At 39.9% G+C, this 15,106-nt stretch overlaps 2 protein-coding genes across 2 annotated transcripts; both read left to right on the top strand.

The window, feature by feature from the left end:
- Nucleotides 1-769: 769 nt before the first annotated feature.
- Nucleotides 770-6,683, top strand: LOC310933894 (high-affinity choline transporter 1-like; the record flags this gene model as incomplete). Its single annotated transcript, XM_083897464.1, has 7 exons — nt 770-953; nt 2,888-2,977; nt 4,147-4,295; nt 4,373-4,516; nt 4,620-4,773; nt 5,820-6,037; nt 6,120-6,683. 7 exons carry the CDS (start codon nt 770-772, stop codon nt 6,681-6,683), a joined length of 1,503 nt encoding a protein of 500 aa, XP_083753590.1.
- A 2,973-nt stretch (nt 6,684-9,656) lies between these two features.
- On the top strand, nt 9,657-14,223 carry LOC310933893 (high-affinity choline transporter 1-like; the record flags this gene model as incomplete). The annotated part of the gene is made up of 8 exons (XM_083897463.1): nt 9,657-9,840; nt 10,837-10,953; nt 11,067-11,156; nt 12,389-12,537; nt 12,614-12,757; nt 12,861-13,014; nt 13,359-13,576; nt 13,660-14,223. 8 exons carry the CDS (start codon nt 9,657-9,659, stop codon nt 14,221-14,223), a joined length of 1,620 nt encoding a protein of 539 aa, XP_083753589.1.
- Between the last annotated feature and the right edge of the window lie 883 nt (nt 14,224-15,106).

Genomic DNA, 15,106 nt, shown 5'->3' with positions numbered 1-15,106 from the left:
GTACCAGCCGCTGCTCTGTATCATCACTTTGCTCATCGTCACAGTAGAAACACGAATTGTAGAATTCACGGTCATTTCTTTTCCGTCTATTTTCCCGCTACAGTGCTGTGACACAGTCTCTGCCCAGCCTGCACCACTGTGTTTCTTCAGAGAAACCATGGTAACAACAGATGGTTAATCTCCTGATGATCCATCTCAAGACTGGGTGTATCTGGAGGAAAAACAAATAGTATTTACTGTGGTCATGTTAACTTAAAATGTTAGCTACGTAATGACCTAAATTCATTTTTTATGATCATGAATTCATATTCATTATTATTTTTAATTCATAACACATCTTTAGCGTATGTTAAAATGTGTTGAAAGATAACAAGCAGACTCTTACCTTCATTGACCACCAGATGAAAATACTCTCCATCGTCCGGCCACTGATTAATCTCCAAATTGATGCCAAGTGCCGTCTGTTCCTTATGCAAGAAGAATAAAACTCATAAAGACAGCTGCTGCTCATTGGTGTAGTAACCTCCAGGGTATGTAAACTTTTACTTAGCGTCATTTGGGTATTTCTGTTGTCATTATGATTTATAAAGAGCAAAAACAATTATTGGCTTATGAAAAATAATAATTTCTAAATTTCTTCGCATCATGCTTAACAAGACAATAATGATGTACTCCAGCACTTCTGTCGTTCTTGATTTACCTGTTTCTCCAGTCAGAGCCTTATTTAGTCTGAAAGCGATCGGTGTGTAAGTCAGTCAGCTGGTCCATCATGGCAGTGAACGTTCCAGGAGTGATAGTGATGGCACTTTTCTACCTGCTGGTCCTTGGTACCGGTATCTGGGCCTCTTTCAAGTCCAAGAGGGAACAAAAGAAAAGTGGAGCCAGTAAAATGGACATGGCTCTGCTGGGAAACAGGAACATCGGCTGTGTGATGGGGGTCTTCACACTGACAGGTGAGCACAACTGAAATGAGAAAAAAATATACAAATGTAATAAGACTGAAAAAAAAATACTTTGTAATTAAAAAAATATACATACACATTTAATAGGGCTGAATAAAAAATGGAAAATGCACAATTAAGTGTCATACTGAAGTGACGTCTGCAAATATACATGACTTACGTTTGTCTCACACTGATGAAGTCTTCTTTATACACAAGATCGAATCCTGAAAACTTTCCCATGTGTTTGGCTCTTTTTCCGGAATTAATGGGGCATCTATGACTCCAGTGCTGCAGGATCCACATCTGACACCATTAGAACTTATTAGGGCTCAAGAACTCAAGACAAGACCTTTAAAAAAAGAATGTGTACTGAATGTGTTCTGTTCTGAAAATAATCCCAATGGTGATTCTAATAAACAAGGGAATCCACAGAACTTCAACATCGGCTTTCAGGTGATACTTGGACAAGCAAATTATGCTACAGCCCCTGGCATGTGTTTTATTTGCAAAAAAAATTAAAACAAAACGTTGTTCATCAACCAAACAGGATAATAAAAATCTCCTGCAAAGATCAGGTGTTAAGGATTTAGCTGCCAAGGGAGTTAGTTAGCTGACTGCCGGGAGGGAGGTGTAGCTCCTTCCTTTCCTATTATAATATGGTATTCTAAGGGAAGGATACTGAAAAACAGTTGGGGCTGGTTATTTGGCTGAAATAATAATAATAATAATAATAATAATGATTATAATAATAATAAAAATCAGTTTTTTGGGCACTGTTTTCCTGAATCACTCCGATAATTTCTTAAAAAAGAAAACGTTTTTTTTTTTTTTTTTTAAACTGAATGAATGTAGGGAATCGTATTGCATACACCTAAAATAATTTAAAGCGGACCTAGATCGGAGGTTACAATAAACGCTGTTTTTTAGTGTGTATCTGCGTCATTACCTTGTTTAAGAAGCCCTGAAGGTTCAAAACAATCAGTTCAGCCACTGCTGAGAACGCTGTGTTTTATTGTATTGATCTCTGAGAAAACCCGGTCCGGTTACGTAAACACCGGTTCCCCGGAACAGCAGATCCTCCTGCTCCGGGCACATCCGGTTACGTACATTGAACCGCAGAATAAGAATATCGTCCGTTGTGGAGGTGTTTCACGAGCGACAGTGTCTTCTGACTCTGGGTCAGACTCCGGGTCAAAGTCATTAAAGGGACTGGGACGGGGAGTCGTGACAAAGCTATTTTTGCTTTATCACATTGTTTTCAATGTTTTGATAATGAGTAGCAGTGCATCCACTGTTCCAGAGGGGGGAGCTGCGCTTCTGAGAGCGGGTGTGCTATATATGTCACTTTCGGGTACTGGCCAATCACAAGACAGTTGGGAAGCCAGGGTGAGAGTTGAGTCTGAAATATCGCGGCTGGGGATCAGCGTCAGAAAAGTGGATTTCTATCGGCTCGTTTACAGCAACTAGGAGGTTTTTAACCATAAAAACAAGTTAATGTATGTAAGTAGACCTCCATAACTCACATATATGTGCAACAGGACCACTCTATGTGAGCTTAAAAAATATATATTTCCGGGTCTGTTTTTACAAACATTGTGGAGCTTCTTCCGTGGACAAGAAGCTCCATGAGGATCATGTTGCGCACCAGACCTCCTGCCAAGTCAGTTTGAATGTCATTAATTGTGATTCATCATCCACTCATCCATCCATGATGTAGCTTCAGCGTTTGGAGGCGGCAGACTTGTCGGCACGGCAGAGATTATGTACACGCCATCTATGGGACTAATAAGAGCAGCCATCATCATTGTTGCATACAGCATGGGTTTTATTATATGTAAGTTTAAAAAAAAAAAAATCATATTCATTTTATTTCACTGCAATATTATTATAATTATAATTATTACAGATTGTGATGTATGTGTTCTGTCCATCTTTAAATCTAGGTGGTCTGCTGTTCGCTAAGCCACTGAGAGAAAAGAACTGTGTGACAATGCTGGATCCTTTCCATGCCAAGTACGGAAAGGTGCTAACAGGTGGAATGTGCTTGATCACAGTTTTGCTTGATATATTGTGGATTCCGCTAGCATTTATTAGTTTGGGTAAGCTACACACACACACACACACACACACACACACACACACACACACACACACACACACACACACACACACACACACACACATTGTGATTGCCGCAATATGTTGTTGTTTTAAAGCCATATTGTTTTGAATTCTTCCTCTTATTCTACCCCACTTCAACAAAGATACTTCATTCAAGCTTTAACACTTACAGGTCAACCTTTAGCGAAAGCTCTCCAACTGTTGATGCACCATGACCATGTGTCCACTGAACAATAAATAAACTGATCTAGGAAGTTTTTACTCATAACTTCATTTCATCACAAACAGTATTTTTTTTTTTACACTCAACACTGGAAGGTTCCATGCACGATTTTCTACCAGAAAACTAGTTTCTAGTTAGTTTCACACAATGTGACGACCGAAGTTCAGTGACCTACAGAATTTGAATGGCATCTCTCTGAGTGAGAGGAGAACCATCCAGTTTCTCCATAGACCACAATGAAAACTGACTTCAAGAACACTCAATGTCCCCAAATCTTCAGTCAAGCCTTGTGATTCTCACACTGAAGACATTTTAGTTACACCAACTACACTCTTCACTTTACAATGACCGTTAGAGCAAGCGAAAATTACTTCCGAGACATTATGGTATAACATAACAGGCACTATGTTTACATGCACAGCTTAGTGGAGCTGCGGCTATAGCTCGACTGACTGAGGCAATCAGACAACTTTCCGAGTCCAAGTATACATGCGGAGAAATTGGATTTATTAAAGAGACTGCAGGCGTCAACTGACTGTCGAGCTCCACCCGTACCTTACTTTACTTTGGTACCGCAAGGGAAGGGTACCAAAATTGGAACGGTTGGGGACAACATTTATTTTTGGTTATTTTGGTATTATTCGTAATGGAAAAGAAAAAAAACATAGCGTACCGAACTGTTCCACTTGGTGGAAACATGGCTTTAGTCCGACTAAAATCTGACTTTTAACGCAGTGACTGAAACACAATGAACACAAATACAGGCTTTTAAGGGAACTTGAATTGAAACTGCAGTGTTTATGCTGCACACACAGACTGTGTCCACACAGAATTCCACTAAGTCATTGTTTCTGACAGGAGGAACCATGAGCGTGGTCATGGACCTGTCCTACAACGTTTGTGTGTGGACTTCTTCTACCATCGTAATCATCTACACACTGTTTGGAGGCTTCTACTCTGTGGCCTACACAGATGTCATACAGCTTGTTCTTATATTCACTACTATGGTGAGTTTGTTTTACTATTTGATCGTGAGTTGGATGTTGTGCATGTTTTTATTTGTGTTTGTCATTTGTCTCTGCAGTGGCTCTGTGTTCCCTTTGTTTTGACAAATCCGAACTGCTTGGACATTAGCAACACTCTGATGAACAACACCTTACATGGTCCCTGGCTTGGTTCACCAGAAGCAAAAACTACCTGGATCATGATTGATGACTTCTTATTATTCGTAAGTTGAAAAATTGGTCATCAAGACACTGTATTATGCACAAATTTGAGCGACTCCCTTAACATTGTTTATTACCAGCTGTAAATGTTTAATTTTTCTTTAGATGATATCAAGTCTTGGATATCAGGCCCTATACCAGAGGATGTTAGCAGCTTCTTCCCTAAAGACTGCCAAGGTCACTTGTTTGATCTCTGCTTTGATCTTACCTGTGTTTTCAATACCACCTGTACTGATTGGAGCAGCTGCTGCATCTACAGGTTTGGATGAAATCTCATGTCTATATGAGCTCATGTTTGATCGTATTATAATCACTGAATCCTGAAATGTTTTCTTGTTATGTAGATTTATATCTCAAACGACTTCCTGCTTGCATTAGAGTTTAATCGAAGAAAAGTTTTGAATTCAAAATATTTAACAAAAACAGACAAAGAGTGCTATTTTGTTGTTCTGCTGTGAAAATGGAGGACACAAGCTAAACCATGTTCCTGAGCAGCAATTATGACACCAAAGCATCTGAAAAGCAGCATGTGGGGTGTATCAACCACTAGAGAGCAGTAGCTATCTATTGTTTGCCAACTACTACAAACATGATGACCAACTTCAGTGTTGTGGGTCACAATATCAGCATCAACCAGACATGGTCTGTTCAGACTGATGGATCATAACTACATGTCCAGATTTATCAACAGGGACCAGGTAAACCTCACTCGCATGAGATGAAGCTCAGTGTAACGCCAATTAAGCATCTTAAACTAAAACCAACAAACAGGCCTGGGGCCCAACGAAGAATGCCTGGTGGCTGGGTCTTGGAATCTGGATGGTCTATGTTTCGCACAGCCATTTCCCCTAGGCTGCAAGGTCTGCTGGTGCTACTGGCAGCAGAGTGCGGTATGAGAATCAGCACCTCTAAAGGCCTTTTGCATACCGGATGCGTTTTTGTGTGCATATGCATTTTTTTGAAATATTTTTCCAATGTGTCCAATAAACTCAGCATTCACTGTTAATTTTTTGATTGTGGTTGATTTCCCAAGCTTCCTTTTCCGACACATTTACTGAACTGGTCAGAGCATATGGTCAAAATCTCTCCCAGACATTGGGGAGATGTTTATGATGAAAACAATTTAAGTTATCTCTGTATGTACTAATTTATCATCACAACCAAAGGGTTTTCACGTCATATCATTTTCTCATTCAAATAATTTCTCAAAGATTAGCTGAACTGAACCTGGATCTTGGACTTTCATGAGATGGTCCACTTAAGTGCAGATTCCCTCAAACAGACAATGTGCCCATCTGTCCTCAGATTGGAACCTGACGTCCTATGGTTCTCTGTCTCCATATGAACGTGGAGAAGCAGCTCTAATCCTACCCCTCACCCTGCAGCACCTCACCCCGTCCTTCATCTCCATTATTGGAATTGGAGCCGTGGCTGCTGCTGTGATGTCAACGGCTGATTCTGTTCTAGTTTCTTCAGCTTCCATCGTCAGTGTCAACATTTACAAGAACATCCTGAAGCCACAGGTGAGTTAGAATTAATGTTAAAGAAGGTAGTTCTAAAGATGTTTTGGAAGCTTCAGCCCTTCGTCTCCACTGTCTTCTCCAGGCATCAGACACAGATGTTCAGTGGGTGATCCGGTTCACTATCTTGGTAGTTGGTATGGTTGGTACATTACTATCCCAGGCAAAGGAGAGTCTTCTGTTGTTCTGGTTCCTTTCTGGTGAAGTGGCTTTCATCTTAGTCTTCCCTCATGTGGTCTGCGTCATCTTCTTAAATATCACCAATGGTTACGGAGCTGTAATGGGCTTTGTGGTGGGATTGGTGGTGAGGTTGCTCAGTGGCATCCCATCAATAGGACTTCCAGTTATCCTCCACTTCCCAGGATGTGTTCTTGAGGATGGTGTTTATGTCCAGTACGCTCCAGTGAAGACCATCTCCATGCTGTTGGCCACTGCTGCCATCATCTTGTTCTCCTACCTGGCATCTGTGCTCTTCAACAAAGGACTGCTTCCTGAGAAGTGTGACATTTTCAAGGTGAAAGGTCAACACTCACCACAACAGCTGACTCCAGGACATGGTGACAATGAAGACCATGAGAATGAGACGTTGACCGAAAGCCGTTCTCAGAAGACCGAGGCCTTAGAGCCGATGATGAACACAGAGTGTTAGTGTCTCTGACAGTTCATACGTACATAAGTCCAGACTTAACATTTTAAGCAAAGTTCAAGTTAACTATTGCGTTTTGTTTTAATTTTTCCTTTTTATTTATTGGCCATTTAAATTATTTTTTGGTTATTTTTCTCAGACCCAGCAGAAACAGTTGGCGTAAAAGTCGTCATTTAGTTTGTTTCACATAAAACTGCTACAGATGCTCAAATAAACTACTAAAAGTAGAAACGTCTGTTATTCTGTCTTAAGTCAATTTCACAGACAGAAGAAGGCTGTTCCGGAAAACTTGTTGAATGCATGAGTCAAATGATATGGTCAAAATTAACTCCAAGGTTCCTTGCAATGGAACCAGAAGCCATGGTAATGTCATCTATAGTGACAATGTGGTTAGAACGTTTTTTTTCTAAGGTGTTTAGGGTTTAGGTTTGTCGGAGTTTAAAAGTAGAAGGTCACAGGTCATCCAGGTCTTTATGAAGTTTAACAACCTGAAGTGTTTTCATACCAGTTATACTGGAAAGACACTTTCCAGTATAACTGGTATTTCCAGGATAAGTATAACCAGGAGGGTGACAGAATAAGTATATAAGTAATTTTAAAATGACTCACCTGTGAGTTGAGTGAGGATGAAGAGGAAGCCGACTGAACAAACTGTGAGTAACTGTTAAAGACCGATCACTTCCTGTTTTTCTCTTTTTATACAAGTGGATTTTATACTCCTCCAAGGTGAGGCTTTTGCATTCAGTAAGTTTTTTGGATGAAGTAACTGTTACACTCGTAAATAACCCGAAAATTATGAGGTTTGAATGAAGAATGAAGTATTCATTACATGGTTGTTGCCATTTAACATAACAAGAAATATTCAAGTGTCACGGAAAATGGCTTTGTAATATAACAAACAGCCGTGTTTCCTCCCAAGGTTCTAGTGTTCTTCTCTGTACCTGGTATCAGCAGATTCCCAGACCAATCGTTAAATACATCAGACTCTTCTGCTAAATACTAAGATTTTAGTAATTTCCTTTGCTAAATTGATGCCCCGTGCTGTCTGGTTCTCATGCAAGAAGAATAAAACTCATAAAGACAGCTGCTGCTCATTGGTGTAGTAACCTCCAGGGTATGTAAACTTTTACTTAGCGTTATTTGGGTAATTTCTGTTGTCATTATGACTTATAAAGGGCAAACACAATTATTGGCTTATAATAAAACGTTTTTGTATTAGCGTTCATATTCTCTGAAATAAGGCCAAACATTCTCTGGCAAAAATTCAGCCAGGGTATGAAAACTTATTGACATTAAGTCATGGAGAGTACTATTATCACAAAAACATAAATGGACTTACTAAGAACTAACTAAGATTTTGCCACGACATGGTACCAATATACTACTGTATATATACCAGGGTATGGAGGGTTGGAGATCCTGGGAAAATTATTAAGGCATGGTTACATTTTGAATTAAAAAGTCCAAGCCCCTGACTTCATACTTCCCCCCCGAAGCTACGCCTCTAGAGCACAGGAACAAACACGGATTCTCAAGTATTGCGCAGCATCGGTAACTTTCGATACTTTTCGTTGACAATGTTTTTTGGATACTTCAAATGACAATGTGATGACAAAGAAAAACAACAAATTCTCTCAAAAGATCACACAGACATAAAGTTAACCTACCTGTCCAGTAGAAACAGGGTCAACATGGCATCACTTTGTAGCCATTTGTGGGATTTCAGTTGTCTCCACGGACTGTTGTTCACTCTGACTTGGATTGCTCTGCATCAGTCTTTTTCTTGGCAGTAGCTTTCCCAGGAAAATGTCTTTTGTTTGTGACCAACACCTGTTGTTGGCACATTTTCTGCCATAACATTGCTGCAACTGTCTCGTTGGATTTAGCAAACTAGCACTAGCTCTGGAGTTGTCTTCTGAGCATGCGGGATTAGTGTACGAAGAGGGGTACGTGCAAAGGGGGGAGCAATGCTCCAGAAAATGATCTCCCACCCCACCTTTAACACGGTGGCGGATTGATTGATTGTAGGGATGCACCGATTAATCGGCCAGTGACCGGAACCGGCCGATCAGACAGAAATATTCCGATTTTAATAAGCCGATCAAATGCACCCGCATCGCGCAGCATCAGCAACACACGTGCACGCGGCTACACGCACATGTAGTAGAGTGTAGGGCTGGGCGGTATACCGGTTCACACCGAATACCTTTTTTTTTTTTTCAGTTATGATATGAATTTTTAATATATCGCCGTGCCGGTGTATTTGATTACACAACATCCGCGGCGCTGCTGTCTGCTTAGCGAGTGAGTGCTCTGCATGTAAACGTTTCATTAATGTTTATATATGGGTTTCAATCACTGAACGAAGCCTGTCATATTTGGGACAAGAGTCGGGACCTTAAATCACTTGCACAAAACGTTTGATCAGCATTTGTTTGTTTGTCATTTAAACCAGTGTGAGCAGAGAGCGCGAGGCACGGGGCGGGAGAGAGAGAGACACACAGAAAGAGAGAGATGTGCGCTCTTGGTCATTAGTTAATTTACTTATTTGTGTGTAGGTACTATGTTGTGAAATATGTTTAAACTTAAATAAACTACACATACAGGTAGTGATTCGTTTTTGTATTTTTAGTTGGATATTGGATGTGAACTGATTGTATTTATATGTTAAAATGTTCTAATAAAGAAAATATGCAAAAATATATATATTTCTGTATGCTGTAAAGTGGTTTAAAAAATTGAAAAATCGGAATCGGCTAAAATCGGTATCGGTAGGTCAAACTTCTTGAAAAATCGGAATCGGCCTCAAAAATGGCAATCGGTGCATGCCTAATTGATTGTGTTTGTTTCCAAATACCCATGAGACAATAATGATGTACTCCAGCACTTCTGTCGTTCTTGATTTACCTGTTTCTCCAGTCAGAGTCTTATTTAGTCTGAAAGCGATCGGTGTGTAAGTCAGTCAGCTGGTTCATCATGGCAGTGAACGTCCCAGGAGCGATAGTGATGGCACTTTTCTACCTGCTGGTCCTTGGTACCGGTATCTGGGCCTCTTTCAAGTCCAGGAAGGAACAAAAGAAAACTGGAGCCAGTAAAGTGGACATGGCTCTGCTGGGAAACAGGAACATCGGCTGCGTGATGGGGGTCTTCACATTCACAGGTGAGGACAACTGAAATTAGAAAAAAATATACAAATGTAATAAGACAGAAAAAATATATATACAAATTTAATAGGACTGAATAAAAAATTTAAATGTACAATAAAGTGTCAGCCTGAAGTGACGTCTGCAAATATACATGACTTACGTTTGTCTCACACTGATGAAGTCTTCTTTATACACAACTGAGATCAAATCCTGAAAACTTCCCCATGTGTTTGGCTCTTTTTCCTGAATTAATGGGGTATCTATGACTCCAGTGCTGCAGGATCCACATCTGACACCATTAGAACTTATTAAGGCTCAAGAACTCAAGACAAGAACCCTTTAAAGCAAGAATGTGTACTGAATGTGTTCTGTTCTGAAAATAATCCCATTGGTGATTCTAATAAGCAAGAGAATCCACAGAACTTTAACATCGGCTTTCAGGTGTTACTTGGAAAAGCAAATTATGCTACAGCGCCTGGCATGTGTTTTATTTGCAAAAAAAAAAAAAAACGCTGTTCATCTACCAACCAGGATAAAAAAAATCTCCTAAAGCAAAGACCCAGGTGTTAAGGATTTAGCTGCCACTTCACAAGGGAGTTAGTTAGTTGACTGCCGGCAGAGAGGTGTAGCTCCTTCCTTTCCTATTATAATATGGTATTCTAAGGGAAGGATACTGAAAAACAGTTGGGGCTGGTTATTTGGCTGAAATAATAATAATAATAATAATAAAATCTGGTTTTTGGGCACTGTTTTCTTGAATCACTCTGATAATTTCTTAAAGAAGGAAACATTTTTTTTTTACACTGAAGGAATGAAAAGAAACGTATTGCATTCACCTAAAAATAATTAAAAAAAAAAAATCTTTCCGGGTCTGTTTTTACAAACATCCTGGAGCTTCTTTCGTGGACAAGAAGCTCCATGAGGATCATGTTGCACACCAGACCTCCTGCCAAGTCAGTTTGAATGTCATTAATTGTGATTCATCATCCACTCATCCATCCATGATGTAGCTTCAATGGTTGGAGGAGGCACACTTGTCGGCACGGCTGAGATTGTGTACACGCCATCTATGGGACTAATAAGAGTAGCCACCATCATTGTTGCATACAGCATTGGTTATATTATATGTAGGTTTTAAAAAAAAATTCATATTCATTTTATTTCACTGCAATATTATTATAATTATAAATATTATTATGACTGATTGTGATGTGTGTGTTCCGTCCATCTTTAAATCTAGGTGGTCTGCTGTTCACTAAGCCACTGAGAGAAAAGAACTGTGTGACGATGCTGGATCCTTTCCATGCCAAGTACGGAAAGGTGCTAACAGGTGGAATGTGCTTGATCACAGTTATGCTTGATATATTGTGGATTCCACTCGCATTTATTAGTTTGGGTAAGCTACACACACACACACTCACGTTATTTGTGGGATTGCTGCAATATGTTGTTGTTTTAAAGCCATATTGTTTTGAATTCTTCCTCTTATTCCACCCCACTTCAACAAAGACACTTCATTCAAACTTTAAAACTTACAGGTCAACCTTTAGTGAAAGGTCCATGTGTCCACTGAACAATAAATAAACAAATCTAGGAATTTTTTACATGTATTCTTTGAAATGTAGTATTTCATAACTTCATTTCATCATAAACAGTACTTTTTTTTACAATCAAAACTTTTTGTTGACTGGAAGGTTCACAGCTTCGGTTTGCTCTCAGGTTTACTAATTCCATAAATACCAGAAAACTAGTTTCTAGTTAGTTTCACACAATGTGACGAACGAAGTTCAGTGACCTACAGAATTTGAACAGCATCTATCTGAGTGAGAGGAGAACCATCCAGTTTCTCCATAGATCACAATAAAAACTGACTTCAAGAACACTCAATGTCCCCAATTGTTGTGGGTCTTCAGTCAAGCCTTGTGATTCTCACACTGAAGACATTTTAGTTACACCAACTACACTCTTCACTTTACAATGACCGTTAGAGCAAGTGAAAATTACTTCCGATACATTATGGTATAAAGTAACAGGCACTATGTTTACATGCACAGCTTAGTGGCGCTGTGGCCATAGCTCGACTGAGTGAGGCAATCAGACAACTTTCCGAGTCCAGGTATACATGCGGAGAAATTGGATTTATAGAAGAGACTGCAGGCGTCAACTGACTGTCCAGCTCCACCCGTACCGTACATTACTTTGGTAACGCAAGGGAAGGGTACCAAAATTGGAACGGTTGGGGACAACATTTATTTTTGGTTATTTTGGTACTATTCTTAATGGAAAAAAAAAAAAACGTACCGAACTGTTACACTTGATGGAAACACGGCTTTAGTCCAACCAAGAATAGTTTGACTTTACTGTGACTTGCATGTTTACAGGAAACTCAGAAAACCACACTATTGTCTTAGTCCAACTAAAATCTGACTTTTAACGCAGTGACTGAAACACAATGAACACAAATACAGGCTTTTAAGGGAACTTGAATTGAAACTGCAGTGTTTATGCTGCACACACAGACTGTGTCCACACAGAATTCCACTAAGTCATTGTTTCTGACAGGAGGAACCATGAGCGTGATCATGGACCTGTCCTACAACGTTTGTGTGTGGACTTCTTCTACCATCGTAATCATCTACACACTGTTTGGAGGCTTCTACTCTGTGGCCTACACAGATGTCATACAGCTTGTTCTTATATTCACTACTATGGTGAGTTTGTTTTACTATTTGATCGTGAGTTGGATGTTGTACATGTTTTTATTTGTGTTGTCATTTATCTCTGCAGTGGCTCTGTGTTCCCTTTGTTTTGACAAACCCGAACTGCTTGGACATTAGAGACACTCTGATGAACAACACCTTACATGGTCCCTGGCTTGGATCACCAGAAGCAAAAACTACCTGGATCATGATTGATGACTTCTTATTATTCGTAAGTTGAAAAATTGGTCATCAAGACACTGTATTATGCACAAATTTGAGCGACTCCCTTAACATTGTTTATTACCAGCTGTAAATGTTTAATTTTTCTTCAGATGATGTCGTTTCTAGGGTATCAGACTATCTACCAGAGGATGTTAGCAGCTTCTTCCTTAAAGACGGCCAAGGTCATTTGTTTGATCTCTGCTTTCATCTTACCTGTGTTTTCAATACCACCTGTACTGATTGGAGCAGTTGCTGCATCTACAGGTTTGGATGAAATCTCATGTCTATATGAGCTCATGTTTGATCGTAATTTTTGATTGTGGTTGATTTCCCAAGCTTTCTTTTCCGACACATTTACTGAACTGGTCAGAGCATCTGGTCAAAATCTCTCCCAGACATTGGGGAGATGTTTATGATGAAAACAATTTAAGTTATCTCTGTATGTACTAATTTATCAACACAACCAAAGGGTTTTCACGTCATATCATTTTCTCATTCAAACAATTTCTCAAAGATTAGCTGAACTGAACCTGGATCTTTGACTTTCATGAGATGGTCCACTTTAGTGCAGATTCCCTCAAACAGACAATGTGCCCATCTGTCCTCAGATTGGAACCTGACGTCCTATGGTTCCCCGTCTCCATATGAACGTGGAGAAGCAGCTCTAATCCTACCCCTCACCTTGCAGCACCTCACCCCGTCATTCATCTCCATTATTGGAATTGGAGCCGTGGCTGCTGCTGTGATGTCAACGGCTGATTCTGTTCTAGTTTCTTCAGCTTCCATCGTCAGTGCCAGCATTTACAAGAACATCCTGAAGCCACAGGTGAGTTGGACTTAATGTTAAAGAAGGTAGTTCTAAAGATGTTTGCAAGCTCTTCAGCCCTTCTTCTCCACTGTCTTCTCCAGGCATCAGACACAGATGTTCAGTGGGTGATCCGGTTCACTATCTTGGTAGTTGGTATGGTTGGTACATTACTATCCCAGGCAAAGGAGAGTCTTCTGTTGTTCTGGTTCCTTTCTGGTGAAGTGGCCTACATCTTAGTCTTCCCTCATGTGGTCTGCGTCCTCTTCTTAAATATCACCAATGGTTACGGAGCTGTAATGGGCTTTGTGGTGGGATTGGTGGTGAGGTTGCTCAGTGGCATCCCATTAATAGGACTTCCAGTTGTCCTCCACTTCCCAGGATGTGTTCTTGAGGACGGTGTTTATGTCCAGTACGCTCCAGTGAAGACCATCTCCATGCTGTTGGCCACTGCTGCCATCATCTTGTTCTCCTACCTGGCGTCTGTGCTCTTCAACAAAGGACTGCTTCCTGAGAAGTGTGACATTTTCAAGGTGAAAGGTCAACACTCACCACAACAGCTGACTCCAGGACATGGTAACAATGAAGACCATGAGAATGAGACGTTGACTGAAAGCCGTTCTCAGAAGACCGAGGCCTTAGAGCCGATGATGAACACAGAGTGTTAGTGTCTCTGACAGTTCATAACGTACATAAGTTCAGACTTAATATTTTCAGCAAAGTTAATGGTTAACTATTTTTTGTGTTTAGTTTTTGTTGTTTTTTTCAGACCCAGCAGAAACATTTGGCATAAAAGTTGTAATGTAGTTTTGTTTGTTTCATATAAAACTGCTGCAGATGCTCAAATAAACTACTAAATTTAGAAATGTCTGTCATTCTGTCTCGAGTCCATTTCACAGGAAGAAGAAGGCTGTTTCGGAAAAATGTAACATTTTATCAACAACAACTGCCTACGTTAACCTAAGCTTGAACCACAATAAATGATGTAACAATAAAAAATAAAAGTAACGACAAAACAAGGGAATCACAGCTGACAACTGAATATGTTGGGATGAAAACAGAGCCGTTGTGCTGTATGTTACATCATCTTGTGCTTTAACCTGTTGAAAACAAAAGGAAATACAACAATTAGCAACAGCAGTGCAAAGAAGAGCTGAAATAAAGGATATGAGAAAAAATGTGCTGTTGAATCTTTAACCTTTTAGCCGTTTGTGGTTTATTGATGACCACAGAACTGTACAACACATGCACGTAACTTTCACATGGTCTCTGAGTGGAAATGGAGACAGACATCAAAGAAATGAACACTTGAGTTTTTGTTGTCTTCATATTTCGAGTTACCTTGTCTGAATTTTCACTCAAGTATCCCACATTACAGTATGTTACCTGTCAGAAGAAATGGGAGAAAACCAAATGTCATTTAAAAAAGATTCTAGGTGCCATATGTAAGAATGTGGCCAAAAACTGTTACTACACTCAAATTCAAAATACCAAGGTCTTTTAGGTTTCGTTTTTTCTCTGCCATTGTAGCTCAGACGTAACTGGCAACCC

The sequence above is a fragment of the Microchirus variegatus genome (assembly GCF_963457635.1).
Source record: "Microchirus variegatus genome assembly, chromosome: 11".
NCBI classification, from domain to species: Eukaryota; Metazoa; Chordata; class Actinopteri; order Pleuronectiformes; family Soleidae; genus Microchirus; species Microchirus variegatus.
The sequence above is the reverse complement of the archived record's forward strand: the minus strand, read 5'-3'. Positions and strand labels throughout refer to the sequence as shown.